The 13,359-nt window shown below is 31.8% G+C and overlaps 1 protein-coding gene and 1 pseudogene across 1 annotated transcript; one reads left to right on the top strand and one right to left on the bottom strand.

Moving 5' to 3' along the window:
• Positions 1-2,068: 2,068 nt before the first annotated feature.
• LOC123885797 lies at positions 2,069-3,153 on the bottom strand (annotated as a pseudogene).
• Positions 3,154-6,294: 3,141 nt separating this feature from the next.
• Positions 6,295-13,212, top strand: LOC123885794 (COP9 signalosome complex subunit 3). The gene is made up of 11 exons (XM_045935116.1): positions 6,295-6,635; positions 8,073-8,191; positions 8,754-9,000; positions 10,635-10,692; positions 10,810-10,899; positions 11,221-11,286; positions 11,580-11,672; positions 11,849-12,007; positions 12,079-12,200; positions 12,356-12,428; positions 12,931-13,212. Exons 1-11 carry the CDS (start codon positions 6,451-6,453, stop codon positions 12,994-12,996), a joined length of 1,278 nt encoding a protein of 425 aa, XP_045791072.1. The 5' UTR covers positions 6,295-6,450; the 3' UTR covers positions 12,997-13,212.
• Positions 13,213-13,359: the final 147 nt, after the last annotated feature.

Raw genomic sequence — 13,359 nt, 5'->3', positions numbered from 1 at the left:
TAGGAGGCATGATCCAATTGACTTGTTTAATAGATGGCGGAGGGGGAGGATGACAATCAACACCAAAATGCTTGAGGATAGAAAATTCTTTTATAGATGAGTACATGTGACCTTTGGAATAATGAGCTGCTTGATGAATAAGACTTTTCAGATAGATCATATAACGAGAAAAATAGGGATAAATATCATTAAATCTGACATTGTTCCTGCATTTCCAAACCTTCCACAAAATATTGACAATGGCTGCAATGATGAGATCATGTAATTAAAATGTGGATGTAGAGGGAAGATAATACAATTTTGTCTTAGCTATGATTCGAACCCGCAACCCTTCAATGCAAGACAATATTTCCAACCACTATGGCAAGTATACCAATTGTTAACACTATTTTTTTTTTGCTTCAATTTTGTTGTATTCCCATGATCTTTAAGGTTGGTGAATATTGCTTGGGATTGCGCAATAATTTTGAATGCATGATATTCGATGGTTTGATTGGCGATTGGGTAACGAATTCGAGAATATGATTTTCGATTTTCTTAATTAATATATTTTTAAAGTTGATATTATCTCATTGTGATTTTACTTATTTAGATAATAAACATGATAGTTGTGACTATAAATTGGAAGCAAAGGCACACATATAAGAAAGAGGTTTGGTGCTTGCCACCGTCATTTGACGTAAAAGTTTAACTCAAAATTTAATGATAGTTAAATTTTATTTTTAACATTTTGGTAGAAATTTAGTTAAAGTTACATTTGTATTGCATATTGTTAGATGGAAGTTGGTAACAAGGCTACAAAAGAAAAGCTGGAAATTTTGTTTCGAGACCCTTATTTGCCATACTTTGTCAATTTCAAACTAGTAACACTTACTATGACTTGCTTAAAAATTAAGAATCTTTAATAGTAATAACTAAACTGTATGATTTAAGATATACTTTATATATGTAGATATATGTTCCTATTGAAGATCATGATTATCAACATTGGTACTTAATAGTGATCCACATAGAGGATAAAAAAAATATCATTTGGATACTAATATGGTTTAGTTTACCATTGCAATGAGACAAGCCAAGATGCATTCGATTGTACGTATTAAATGTTAGGGTCACACCCTTTAGCACATTCTTCTAACACACTCCAATCATAATTGGCCACATCATCTATTTCTTTTACACTTTAACTTGCTACCTATTCCAACTTGTTTGAGTTTTCTTTTTTCCTTTTTTCTTTTTTTCAAAACTTGTTTGAGTATTATTATAAAAAATAAAAAAAAAACTTTTCATATTTATCTACACTTCATCCTACCAAGTACCATAATCTTCCCAATCCATACAGAAGGAACCCTTTATGTGTGAAAGATATACAGTTTTGACTTTTAAGTGCATCCATGATACTATACGACATTAGGATTCAAGAGGAAGGATTTCTTGAAATGCAGGGGTTACTTTAACTTGATGTTAAAATGAAGGAAATTCTTGATAAATGAGTGCTCTAATGTGATGAAGTTAGGGAGTCAGACATGTTTAAGGTCTAAATTTAATCAAACAGCAAACATGTGACCGGAATTCATGTGTTGGCTTGAATAATAAATAAAGAATAATGAACTAACATGAAAATTAATATGTGCTTCTAAGCCAAATTTGGACTAAGGCTTCGTTTGGCCCGACTTTTTTATGGTCTAAAAGTTACTTCTTAAACAAGGTTAAAAGTAAGAGCTTTAAAAAAAAGGTTAAAGTTGTTTGGCAATTCTATAAGAATTCTATTTTATGTTTGACTTAGTATATACATTATATTTTTTGGTACAAACATTATTGATTTATTTTTTTTACGGTAAAAATTAAACATTATTTTATTTTAAGTATCGCGAATCACACCATCAACATAAATATCAATACAAAATTATGAACTTAACATTCAAAGACAAACAAGAGAGAATACCAGATAAAATAACATTAAGAAAAATATCACCCAAAACATAAAAGTAAATATAAATAGAAAAGTTTGTTATAGTTGAACTTTAACCTAATTAATACTAGATAGTTTTTGTCAATCATACTTGTCTCACTTATACTTGTATAGAAGCCAGTCTACCAAAGCATTCGTAGAATCTTTTAAGGACATCAGTAGGATTCTATTACTTTCATCTTTAAGCATCCCCAAAGCATAACTAAATTGTTGACCATCCAAGAGTTCATCCTCCTTTACACTTTTCAATATTTTAACGCAATCAGGAATTGAGTATTGTCCATGAACATGAGAACTGGCCGCAATTTCAGCCTTCTCAACTTCATTGTGACTTTCTGCTGCTTGAACTAATCGTTCGAATGTGTTTTTCATAGTTGTCGCAGTCCCAGCCTTGGTCTTACCCCTTGTCCCTTTATCACATATATCCGGTGAAACCTTTCTTTTCTTTTTTGATTGAGTATTTTCTACAAGGACAACGTCGTCGTCATCAGATTCAAGATTCTCCGGTGACACATCATCAATAGTATTTTTGCCATCAAATTCAAGTGGCACTCCTAAAGCCGGTGTCCATTGGCATTGAGTTGTTACCACAGTCTCCCCAAATATAAAGTCCAAAACATCACGAAATTCCAATCCTTGACATCGAAATTTTGCATATTTCACATTCTCCTGCGCAAACCAGCAAGGATAAGAGATTTAGACAAATCATTCCCTTACTCACCAAATAAAAAATAAAATATTCGTAATACTCACCTTGATTTTAGCTTCCCACCATGTAGGATCAGCCACAATAGTTCCTGTTTGAGAATTTCATCCTAAGCCTGTTTCTTTACCCAATAGTTGTTTCCAAGTGGTCCAATCAATTCTCAAATTATCCATTCTATTCTTCAAATGTTTTTTAGTATAATTTTTATTAGCACTTTTATTGAATGTTTCGCGTATCTCTTCCCATTTCTTATGCCTAAAAGCAATTCCTGATTTCCCACACTTTCGAATCTCATCCATACAAATGTCAAGTGAAATTTTAGTATCACTTGAACATTCCATTTTGCTTTTCCTAAATTTTCAGATTTACATGAAAGATTTTCTTTGGTAGCCATTGCTGCATTATAGTAGAAAATTAGAAAATATAACTTGTCTAAAAAATACACATGCAATTGATTTAATTTAAACATCAACTAACTCATCCAAGTCAAATTGGCGCTCACTATTATACTAAAAAAAAATACATACTCACAACAAGCATTTAGACACATCGTTTTTGTCATTTTGAACATTAAAAATACATATCATTTACTTAATTAAAAAATACATATAGTAATCAATTTCATTTTATTTATAATAGGGTGTATGGAAGAACTACAAGTCTAACAAAAATTATAATAAAAAAATTGTCCAAGGAACAATGAAACAAAAGGAGACGGTGATATAAAATTTGAATCAATGAAAATTTTGCTATATACTTCCTCCGGTCACTATATAACCTAAAAACTGATATATTTGATCTATCATATCAGTCAAATATTTTGATTTTTTAATAAACCTAAAAACAATTTTTTTTTGCTTATAAGAAAGACCGGAATATCGCATACAAACTAAAAACCTACTATACATATATTATTACATCACATAGTATATTATATATAAAGTACTAGTATATAAAAGAAAGACAAGAAGATAACCTGACACTTGCAGAAAGAATTTGATAGGGACGGCTGCTGTGTGGTTGGAAATGAAAGAAGTAGGGGAGATATATATATATATATATATATATATATATATATATATATATATATATATATATATATATATATATATATATATGGGTCTTGCTAACCAGTGTTCCCGGGGCACTAGTTAAGGAACCAAAAGAAGAAATAAAATAAAAGTTGTGCATGGAAAATATCAAAATATAGACTTTTGTTGTATTGACTACACTATTTTTAAGTAAAACTTTCTAAATTTGAATCCTTAACAAGTGCTCTTGGGGCACTATTTAGCATTTAGCTATATATATATATATATATACATGTAAAAATAGGGTAAAGTCTACTAGAATTTTGCGGGAACCGAGGAAAATAATAGAAAGATTGTGCGGGAAACTAAATTAGTAAAAATAGAAATATTGAAATAATATTAAAAAAATAAGACAAATGCTGCTTCAGCGGGATTCGATGAGGCGACCTTCCGAGTAAGGAGTTCTAAAGTTCCTTTCAACAACTTTTCCTCAAAGCTCCTTTCATTCAATTTTGTTCATTCGAAAAAAAGTTCTTTAATTTAATAAGTGCTTAATTTATATTATGTTTGGCCTTGCTTCTCCTTAAAATTATAAATAAGTAGAAAAAAAGTCAGGCCAAACGGTACCTAAAGATAAAGCTGAATTGAATATACTAAATCCAGTTTAACATTAGAAAAATTCCTTACCACTTATATTTTTATTTCATTTCTTGTTTAATTTTCAATTACAAAACTAATACTTTGTCATAGGTCCAAAAAATACTTACAAAAATATTTATATTTAGTTTTCTTGAAAAATACTAGCGGAGTTTGAATATGAGACATCTCGAATTTGAGATATTTCATCCAAGACCTCCTGATTTTAGGGTTAAATATGTTTTACTCCCTACAATTTTTCTTATAGTAAAAAATAGTCCATGCATTTTTCTATGGTGAAAAAAAATCCTACAATTTTTTCCGTTATCAAAATTGCTCTCTGTCGTTAATTTTACAAACGGAATGCTGACGTCAACTGATTAAAAACAAGAGTTAGATATGTTTTTAGTCTCTACATTTTTCTCTATATTTAAAAATAGTCCTTACATTTTAAAAACTGTGTAAAAAAAACTCTATAATTTATTTTGTTATTAAATTTGGTGTCTGTCATTAATTTTACAAACGGAATGCGTATGTGGCTATTTTGGATCGGCTAAAGCCTAATACACATCAAAGCCCATCATAATGAGATAAGAACAAAACGTGACACAAATGACCACGATACAAATATACGAGCACATATAAAAGACTACATGCTTCCAATATCCATAATGTGCCTCCAAACAAAGGGCAATCCAGGTGTTATATGTGGCAGATCCTCTATACATGGGGGACTCCACTATACTGTAAAAAAATATATGGGCCCCATTTTTTTGGTTTAAAAAAATATAAAAAATAAAAACTTTTAAAAACAAGACATATATTTATATTTATTAATTGAAATAAATATTTCTTTATGCAAAGCCACAACAAAATTCACTTTATCACCATCCTCAATCGCAAGATTCACCTTATCACCGCCCTTCACTTCTCCTCCGTCATCACCGCCACCTCTTCTAGCACAACGCCATCGCTGCAGCACGGTTGAAAGTCAACTTATATAGTCGAAAAAACACTGCGAACCATTTTTCATCAATCGCATATGTGCTAGCATACATAACATGTACATCATTAGGATCGCGCCAAGTAGGGACTATTCTTAAAATGTAAAGCAAAATGTAGGAACTATTTTTTACACAACTTTTTAAATATATGGACTATTCTTAAATATAAAGTAAAATATAAGGACTACAAACATATTTAACTCTAAAAACAATTGTCCCACAATATACCACGTCAGTATTCCATTTGTAAAATTAACAGCATGGACCAATTTTAATAACATAAAAAATTATAAATTTTTTTTAGCCTAAAAAAAATATAAAGATTAAAAAGATACCGTTAACCCTATATTTTATTTTGTATTAATATTTAAAAAATAAAAGAATAAATTTACGTTTAGGCCCATTTGGTGCTAACTTAGCATGAAACAGGCCTAGTGCTAACTTATAAAATCCGATTAGGTCGTTTGTTATAGCTTATTTTAGAAGAAAAAAAAATTTTTTTATAAAAATAATCACTTTTAATTGTTTTGCGTCTGTTTGTTACAAATTTTTAAAATAATCAGAAGCTAAAAATAATCAGAAAATAGCTAAAAATGAGAAGCTACTAAGAGTAGCTTATAAAATAATAGATTTTTTTAGAGGAGAGAGAAAAAAAATGTTAAAAAGAGAAAATTGTTTGTAATTGAAAAAATCACTTTTATAAATTCTTTTTTTTTTTTAACCAAAATCAGTTTTATAAGTTGTATCCAAACAAACTAAAGATTATTTTATTTAAAAAAAATGATTTTTATTATAATAAACAAAGTAAATTTAACTTTTCTAAAAATTTCTAAAATCTAATATCTAAATTATTTTAGATCAAAATCACTATTTTTTTTAATCCATAACAAAAGCACAAAAAAAAAAACACTTATAAAATTCTTTCTACTCGACCAAACGCAACACATATATAAATTCTCCCATCTTTCTTCTCATACTCCGTCACTGTTCTCAGAAATTGAGAGCAACACAATTCATTCGGAACAAGTTCTAAAACTTCCACTAACACCGAGTTCTAAACTCGCGGTTATAACGAGTCGAAGCGAGTCAAAAACCTTCGTCATGGATCCTCTTGAAGCATTGGTTGCACAAATCCAAGGGTTATCGAGTTCCTCCGCCGACATCGCTCGTCTTCACACAATTTTGAAACAGTCCGATGACTCGCTCCGTTCTAACTCATCTCGTTTGTCTCCGATTTTCTCCCTCATTGATCCTTCCATTCATTCCCTTGGTTTTCTCTATGTACTGTATGTAATCCTTACTTTTTCCTTCGCAAAATCAAATTATTATTTCTTAGAATCTTCAATGTCTTGCAACATTCTCAGCTTTTAGGGTTTTTTTATTTTGTTGTTGTTGATTGAATGTTAAAACCCTAGTTTATGTACTTTGGAATATTGATTTTTTTTTTTTGTTTAGGTTGTTATTATTTGTTTTGAATTTAATCTCAATGTTTATCCGTATAGACACTCCTTGGATTAGGTGTGTCCCGGTGTCGGACATGAGTCAGGTTCAATACTGACACGACACCGACATTTATGATTAGATTGAATAATGTCATATTCTCAAATTATTATCGGTGTCTGCGTGTTAGTGTCTGTGTCCTGTCCAGTGCTTGTGTCAGATTTTTATTACTAGCTTCTTGTTGATGGTTATTATATGTTAAAACCCTAGTTTCTGGACTTCGGTGCCGAGTATTAACTTTTTTGCTTAGGTGGCAATTATTTGTGTTTAGATTAGCCCTAATTTAGATTGGCTTCTAGTATTATTATGGATATTTCATAAGTTGTTTCCATAATCCCACTCTAATAGTCTCATGAGTGTTAATGTCAGTGGATAAGCCTAAACAAGTCAATTCAAACAGACCCTTATTATATAAGATTTGACTCCTCTAAAGTCAGTTGAGTGTAAAGTAAGAAAATGGATGGTTGTTAATTTAACTTACTCACAATTTGTTATATATGTGCATGTGAAAGTAACAAATTAATTATTCATTAATGGTTGATATTAATTAATTTGCACTCTAAATTGCTCACTTTAAAGGGCTTATATTATATACTAGAATGCAAGTGTTCTTCAATTAAAGTATATTTGTGAAAAAGTATGGATAACCTGTGAATCAAATGACACCGACACATAGACATGGGTAGTCTTTTGAAAAAATGAAAGTGATTGAATGTAACCATATGCATTGGTGTTGGACATTAGACGAACCTTCAATCTCAAGTGTCGATGCTGCAACTATAACTTTATAGGAGTAAATAGATATGTTAACTAAGTAACGTTCTAGAAAATTGAGATGCAGAGTTGAATTTGTACTTTTAGGAGAAAGAGAAAGTACTTTTCATAAAATGCTGTCAATCACGGATCATGGAAAATAGCAGTTTGTTTGAATTCTTCTACACTACAGTGCTATAGCACAGCTATAGCTACTATTAAACAACACTTTGTTAAATAGCATATTGTGGAACAATAGCAATTTGTTTAAATTCTGCTACGCCATGGTGCTATAGCACCACTATTTGACAATACTGTATAAATATTGATGGTTTTTCTTCAGAAGTGCTTGCGTTGCAGTTTATATAAACTGCTTCTTAAATCTTGTTTACGCTGTTTTGTTTGTTATGGAATAGTGAATTTCTTTTTTATGTTTTTATTTAATTGGAGACATACGTTTATGATTACAGAGATGCATTCACATCTACTTCGGTTTCGAATCAGCAGCAAGCTGAAGAGTTAGTTCCAATCATAACAAGATTTATCAGTGGTTGCAGCGTGGAGCAGATTCGGTTGGCGCCAGAAAAATGTACTTGCTTTTTGTGTTGAAAAAACAGGATTCAAATCTTGCCATGTTTCACCATTTTACCATAACATAAACAAGTTTTAAGAACAAACATTCTGATGAGGAAAGATGGTGAAATATGGTTGGATATTTGTGGAAAATCTGTTGTCATTTTATAGTTATTTTTGTGTTACTGTTTCTTCCATGTATGAGTCTCTTTCAATTAAATGTTGACAAACTCGTTTAAAGAAAAACTGACATCAAAGAAGTTATTTTAATAATAAGAGAGAAAATTTTCAACGGAGTTGTCATTTGAATTGGAGGGATCAGACAGGGGACAGGTAAAGCGACGGGATCAGTTTTCTCTTGAAATATTTTTGAAGGAACACACAGTGTCTATTATTCACAGTCAATTATAAGTTTTAGATTATAATAATAACTTAAACACGGGCTTTGATGCCTTTTAATATTTTAATGTATCTTGAGTTCATAATTGGTTATACTTTTAGGCATAATGCTCATACAAGAATTACTATTTCTTTGTGTGGTTTTGGTTTTTTATTTTGTTGTTTCTGGGCTGTTGTAGTTATATATGTATGCAAGAGGTTGAAGGACCAAGTTATGCTGCTGGAAGCTCCTATTCGTGGGGTGGCTCCTATGTTCACTGCTCTTCGGAAACTTCAAGTCTCAACTGAGCATTTGACTCCCCTGCATGCAGACTTTCTTCTGCTTTGCTTGTTGGCAAAAAGCTACAAAACTGGTCTATCCATATTGGATGATGATGTTTTTGAAGTAGACCATCCACGAGACCTTTATCTCTACTGTTATTACGGGTGCGTTGCTTTCTTCTTTTGTTTCTCTTTTGAGGTACAAAAGAAAGACAGATGTAGGATTTGTTCATTTTTCAGTGTTGCATTTTAGTTATAGAATATTCTGTAATTTCTTCAACACATTCGACTTGTTCTTTCTCATTTAAATATAGGTAGTTCTGTTTTTCACATTAGTGGTAATAGCTGTGGATCTTTCATGTCATTTCACTTGAAGGCCATGGGAGTTAAAACTTGGAAGGGGAAGAAGTCAAAAGGAAATGAAAGGGGAGGAACGGGAAGAGTATAAAATTTTAATTAATAAGTCTCTTTCCCCTGTTTGGATGTTTGAAAGTCATCTTCCAAAGCCCACTAAATTGGTGGAATTTTAAAAAGTAAAATGTTGACAAAATTTGTTAAGGAAGATTTCGATTTCATTGCAATTGTGTTTCAGACATTCCATTATGCTCCACAGCCCCGGTGCCCTATGGGCTGGTTGCACACTAATTTTCACTAGTATGTAAAAGCCCAGGGAACATTGCAATGCTGGTGTTATTCCCTGCATATGGGAGAAAGGCGTCAACCTCTAATACCAGATTGTTAAGTAGCTGCAGACCGAGATATTGTAGTCTTTATTTCATGCTTCTTTGATTTCCATTATAGACTTATTGTTCTCCCCCCAACTGCTTTTGATCTTGATTACTTTAGGACAATTTAAACCAAGCTATCCAGGTTTTTGTTCTTCTTGCTGAAATTAAGTACCCATCCCTAAAACACGAGTGTTAGGTATGGATGTAAATGAAAAGAGCAAAAATCACCACATGCTCTCTAGTTTTTTTAAAACTTGCATCAAACATATGAATGTGGTATTTTCATATTAACTTTACAAATGTTGAAACTAACCAAACCTTACATGAGAGTTTGGGCTAGTGTATCTGTATGGTAGGCCAGAACATATTGTTGATCTTAGAAACTATGTTGTCAATTACATCCTAGAGCAACACAGAGCAATGTGTAGCACTAGCTGCCCCCATATGTGGCGAGTCCACGTGCTGATGTCTTTCGTTGACCGAGGCCAATAGTTTTTTCTTTTTGACCCGAGTTTTTGAGAGATACTGTATTGCAGTTTGACTCCCAGGGCCATTTCATTGGAATAGTCAGCATGTGGACTTCCATTGCAGTTTTCTAGCTTCCTGCAAATGTAAAAAATGTAATGGGATTTGACAGCGAAATATAATTTTTGGATTATTATTAAATTGAAATGTGCATTAAGGAAATTAACGAGTACATTAAATAGTCAAACCAACATTTAGTGATTCACATTATGCTGTTTCTTAATTTCTTAGTCAAGAATTTGCATACAGACCTACAGTCTTTTTTTTTTTGATTGGTAACAGACTACTCTGTCTGACTTTTGACTTTCTTTTTACTGTTAGAATATTATCAAGTATCGTACAATATCTTTTATATTGTATTAGTCATAACTCATAAGAATATCTTATTTTATTTCCTAGGATCTTTTATAATCTCACATTATCTTAAATTTTATCTTAATTAGTTTTTAATTATATTACTTAGATATTATCATATTTCATTATAATAATATTTCTTATTATTTTCTCTCCACTCATCTAAAATCTCACAACTTTTAACACTTTCAGGGGTATGATATGCATTGGACAGAAGCGCTTTCAGAAAGCATTGGACCTTCTGCATAATGTAAGTAATCTATGAATAACTGCAACGTGTATAGCACGTGTGTTGTGTGACCTTGTTTTAATATCAACCATTTGTTCACTGTGATACTTATAGTAGCTAATGGGTAATATTGTCTAGGTTGTAACTGCACCCATGACTATGATGAATGCTATAGTTATTGAAGCATACAAAAAATATGTATTGGTTTCTCTCATTCGTCATGGACTAGTAAGCCTTCCTATTCTTTCTTGCTTCTATGGTGACATAGCTTAATGATGATATTTGATCAAAAGTTTGCTCTTATATAATATTGAGAACTTTTTTATCCCAGAAAATAATTATGAGAAGTTATAAAATATTTGGCTCATTTCTTTAAGAGATTACACTGGAATTGTTTCCCTATGCATCTCAATCAAAATGTCGTCTTTAGTATCATAAGGCAGCTGTTCAGTGATGGGATTTTTCTTGTTTTTACTAATGTACACATTATATTATATGAGGTTCTATCTTTGTTGTTAATCAACTAACCTGCCATATGTTGGGTGACAGTTCTCTACCAGTCTTCCCAAGTATTGTTCTCCACTTGCCCAAAGAAACCTGAAACCCTTTTGTCAGGTATGACTTCAATTCTGTTGAGGCTAGAAAAATATTGGAAGCCTTTAATCTTTTTGAACAAGATATTCACATTGACGTTCTTTTGTAAGATATTTTGAGCACATTTTAAAATTATGCACTTATAGGAGGCTATTAATCCTGTTAATGGAAATAATGCTCTCTCAGCACCGATAGTTTGGTTGATTAATTTGAAGCATGCTTGTGAATATCATTTGATTTACCTCTCAAGCCTATATTTTGAAGTTAATAACTCGAGCCATGTTGACGTCTATTTATTTTTTCTCTCTTTTCAGAACCCTTACATTGAAATGGCACATACTTACAGCACTGGAAAAGTTGCAGACTTGGAAGCATTTGTCAATGCAAATGCAGACAAGTTCGAATCTGTGGGTGCTTTCTCGTACTCATCCTTTATTTGAAGCATCTGGCATTGAGACTAGAAGCTTGGCTCTGCTCTGAGTCTAATTTCTGGTTCCAATGTTCTTCAGTATTTATCAAGCTTTCTTCGAAACTGCCTGTTTATACGACATTTGATAGTTTATTTGAAAAATTTGTATTTCAGGACAACAACCTTGGACTGGCTAAGCAGGTTGTATCATCCATGTATAAGCGAAATATTCAGAGATTGACACAGACATACTTGACCCTTTCTCTCGAAGACATAGCTAACACAGTGCATTTAAATAGTGCCAAGGAAGCTGAAATGCATGTGCTACAAATGGTTGTCCTCGTAGTGCTTTTTGTTTTTGCTTCGTTTTCATGTATCATTAATAACATACTCCTGAACTACAGATTCAGGATGGTGAGATATATGCAACAATCAACCAGAAGGATGGAATGGTGAGATTCTTGGAGGATCCTGAGCAATACAAAACCTGTGAAATGATTGAGCATATCGATTCATCAATCCATAGGTATTATTTTGGTCTGTTCAAATTAATCTCACCATGTTCAATGCCTTTCCTGTACTAACTGATGACAAACAGCATGTTTCACCTGAAAATTTGAAATGAAAATATGCTGCCTAAGAAGTTTTTAATTAATTATTTGATGGTTACTTAATGTCCAGAATAATGGCACTGTCAAAGAAACTTACTGCGACGGACGAACAAATTGCATGTGATCATTTGTACTTGTCCAAGGTGAGTGTTCAATCGTTTTCATTCTTTTATCTGAGCATGTAGATATAGAAGGATTAAATATGTTTTGTCCCTATAAAATTAACAATTTTTGTTTTTAGTCCTTACAAAATTACAAACTTTCTTTAGTCCCTAAAATATTTTGTCAACACTTTGGGTCGATACTGTTAACTCAGCGTATGTGGCTAGCGGAAGTTTACGTGGCACTTTGTCACATGAACTTTTTACTGATATTTTACGATTTTTAAGATAAAAAATCTCAAAATTCTCCAAATCAATCGTGTGAACAAAGTCCCAAGGAGAACATTGAACATACCAAAGACCTTAAAAACTACTATATATGATAGTGGTCCTGAGTGTCAGTTTGTGATGAAATTTGGAGGCCAAAAGTATTGACGGAAAATATTTTGGGACAAAAAATGAAAGTTTGTAATTTTACAAGGCTTAAACATATTTAACCTTATATACTAGAATTATAATAACTAACAAGAGTGTCTGTTCTCAGGTTGGAAGAGAGAGGCAGAGATATGACTTTGATGACTATGATGTTCCACAAAAATTCAACATTTAAAGCTAGGCTATCTGTTCATAAAAGTTTGTATGGTGCTGTGAACCATGCAAGTAGATCTCTGTTTCATTGACTTTATACTATTACTTACCTGGGTTCTGTTAGGGGGTAGTGTTTCTATTTTGCTCCTAAATGGATTTATTCATCTGATAAAAAACCTTGGTGGATGTTGAATTGTCTTTACTTATCAACTACTTAAATTAAATAGACATTTTAGTATGCTCTGATAAAAAAATTCAATGATTTTTTGTACATCCATTGTATGCTCTGTTGGCTTAGCATAGACAATGTGTGTTTTCTATTGATTTTGATGGATGTTTACTAAATATTTTGATGGACGCTTACTAAATATTTTGATGGACGCAC

This window comes from Trifolium pratense, linkage group LG5, assembly GCF_020283565.1.
Source record: "Trifolium pratense cultivar HEN17-A07 linkage group LG5, ARS_RC_1.1, whole genome shotgun sequence".
NCBI classification, from domain to species: Eukaryota; Viridiplantae; Streptophyta; class Magnoliopsida; order Fabales; family Fabaceae; genus Trifolium; species Trifolium pratense.
The sequence above is the reverse complement of the archived record's forward strand: the minus strand, read 5'-3'. Positions and strand labels throughout refer to the sequence as shown.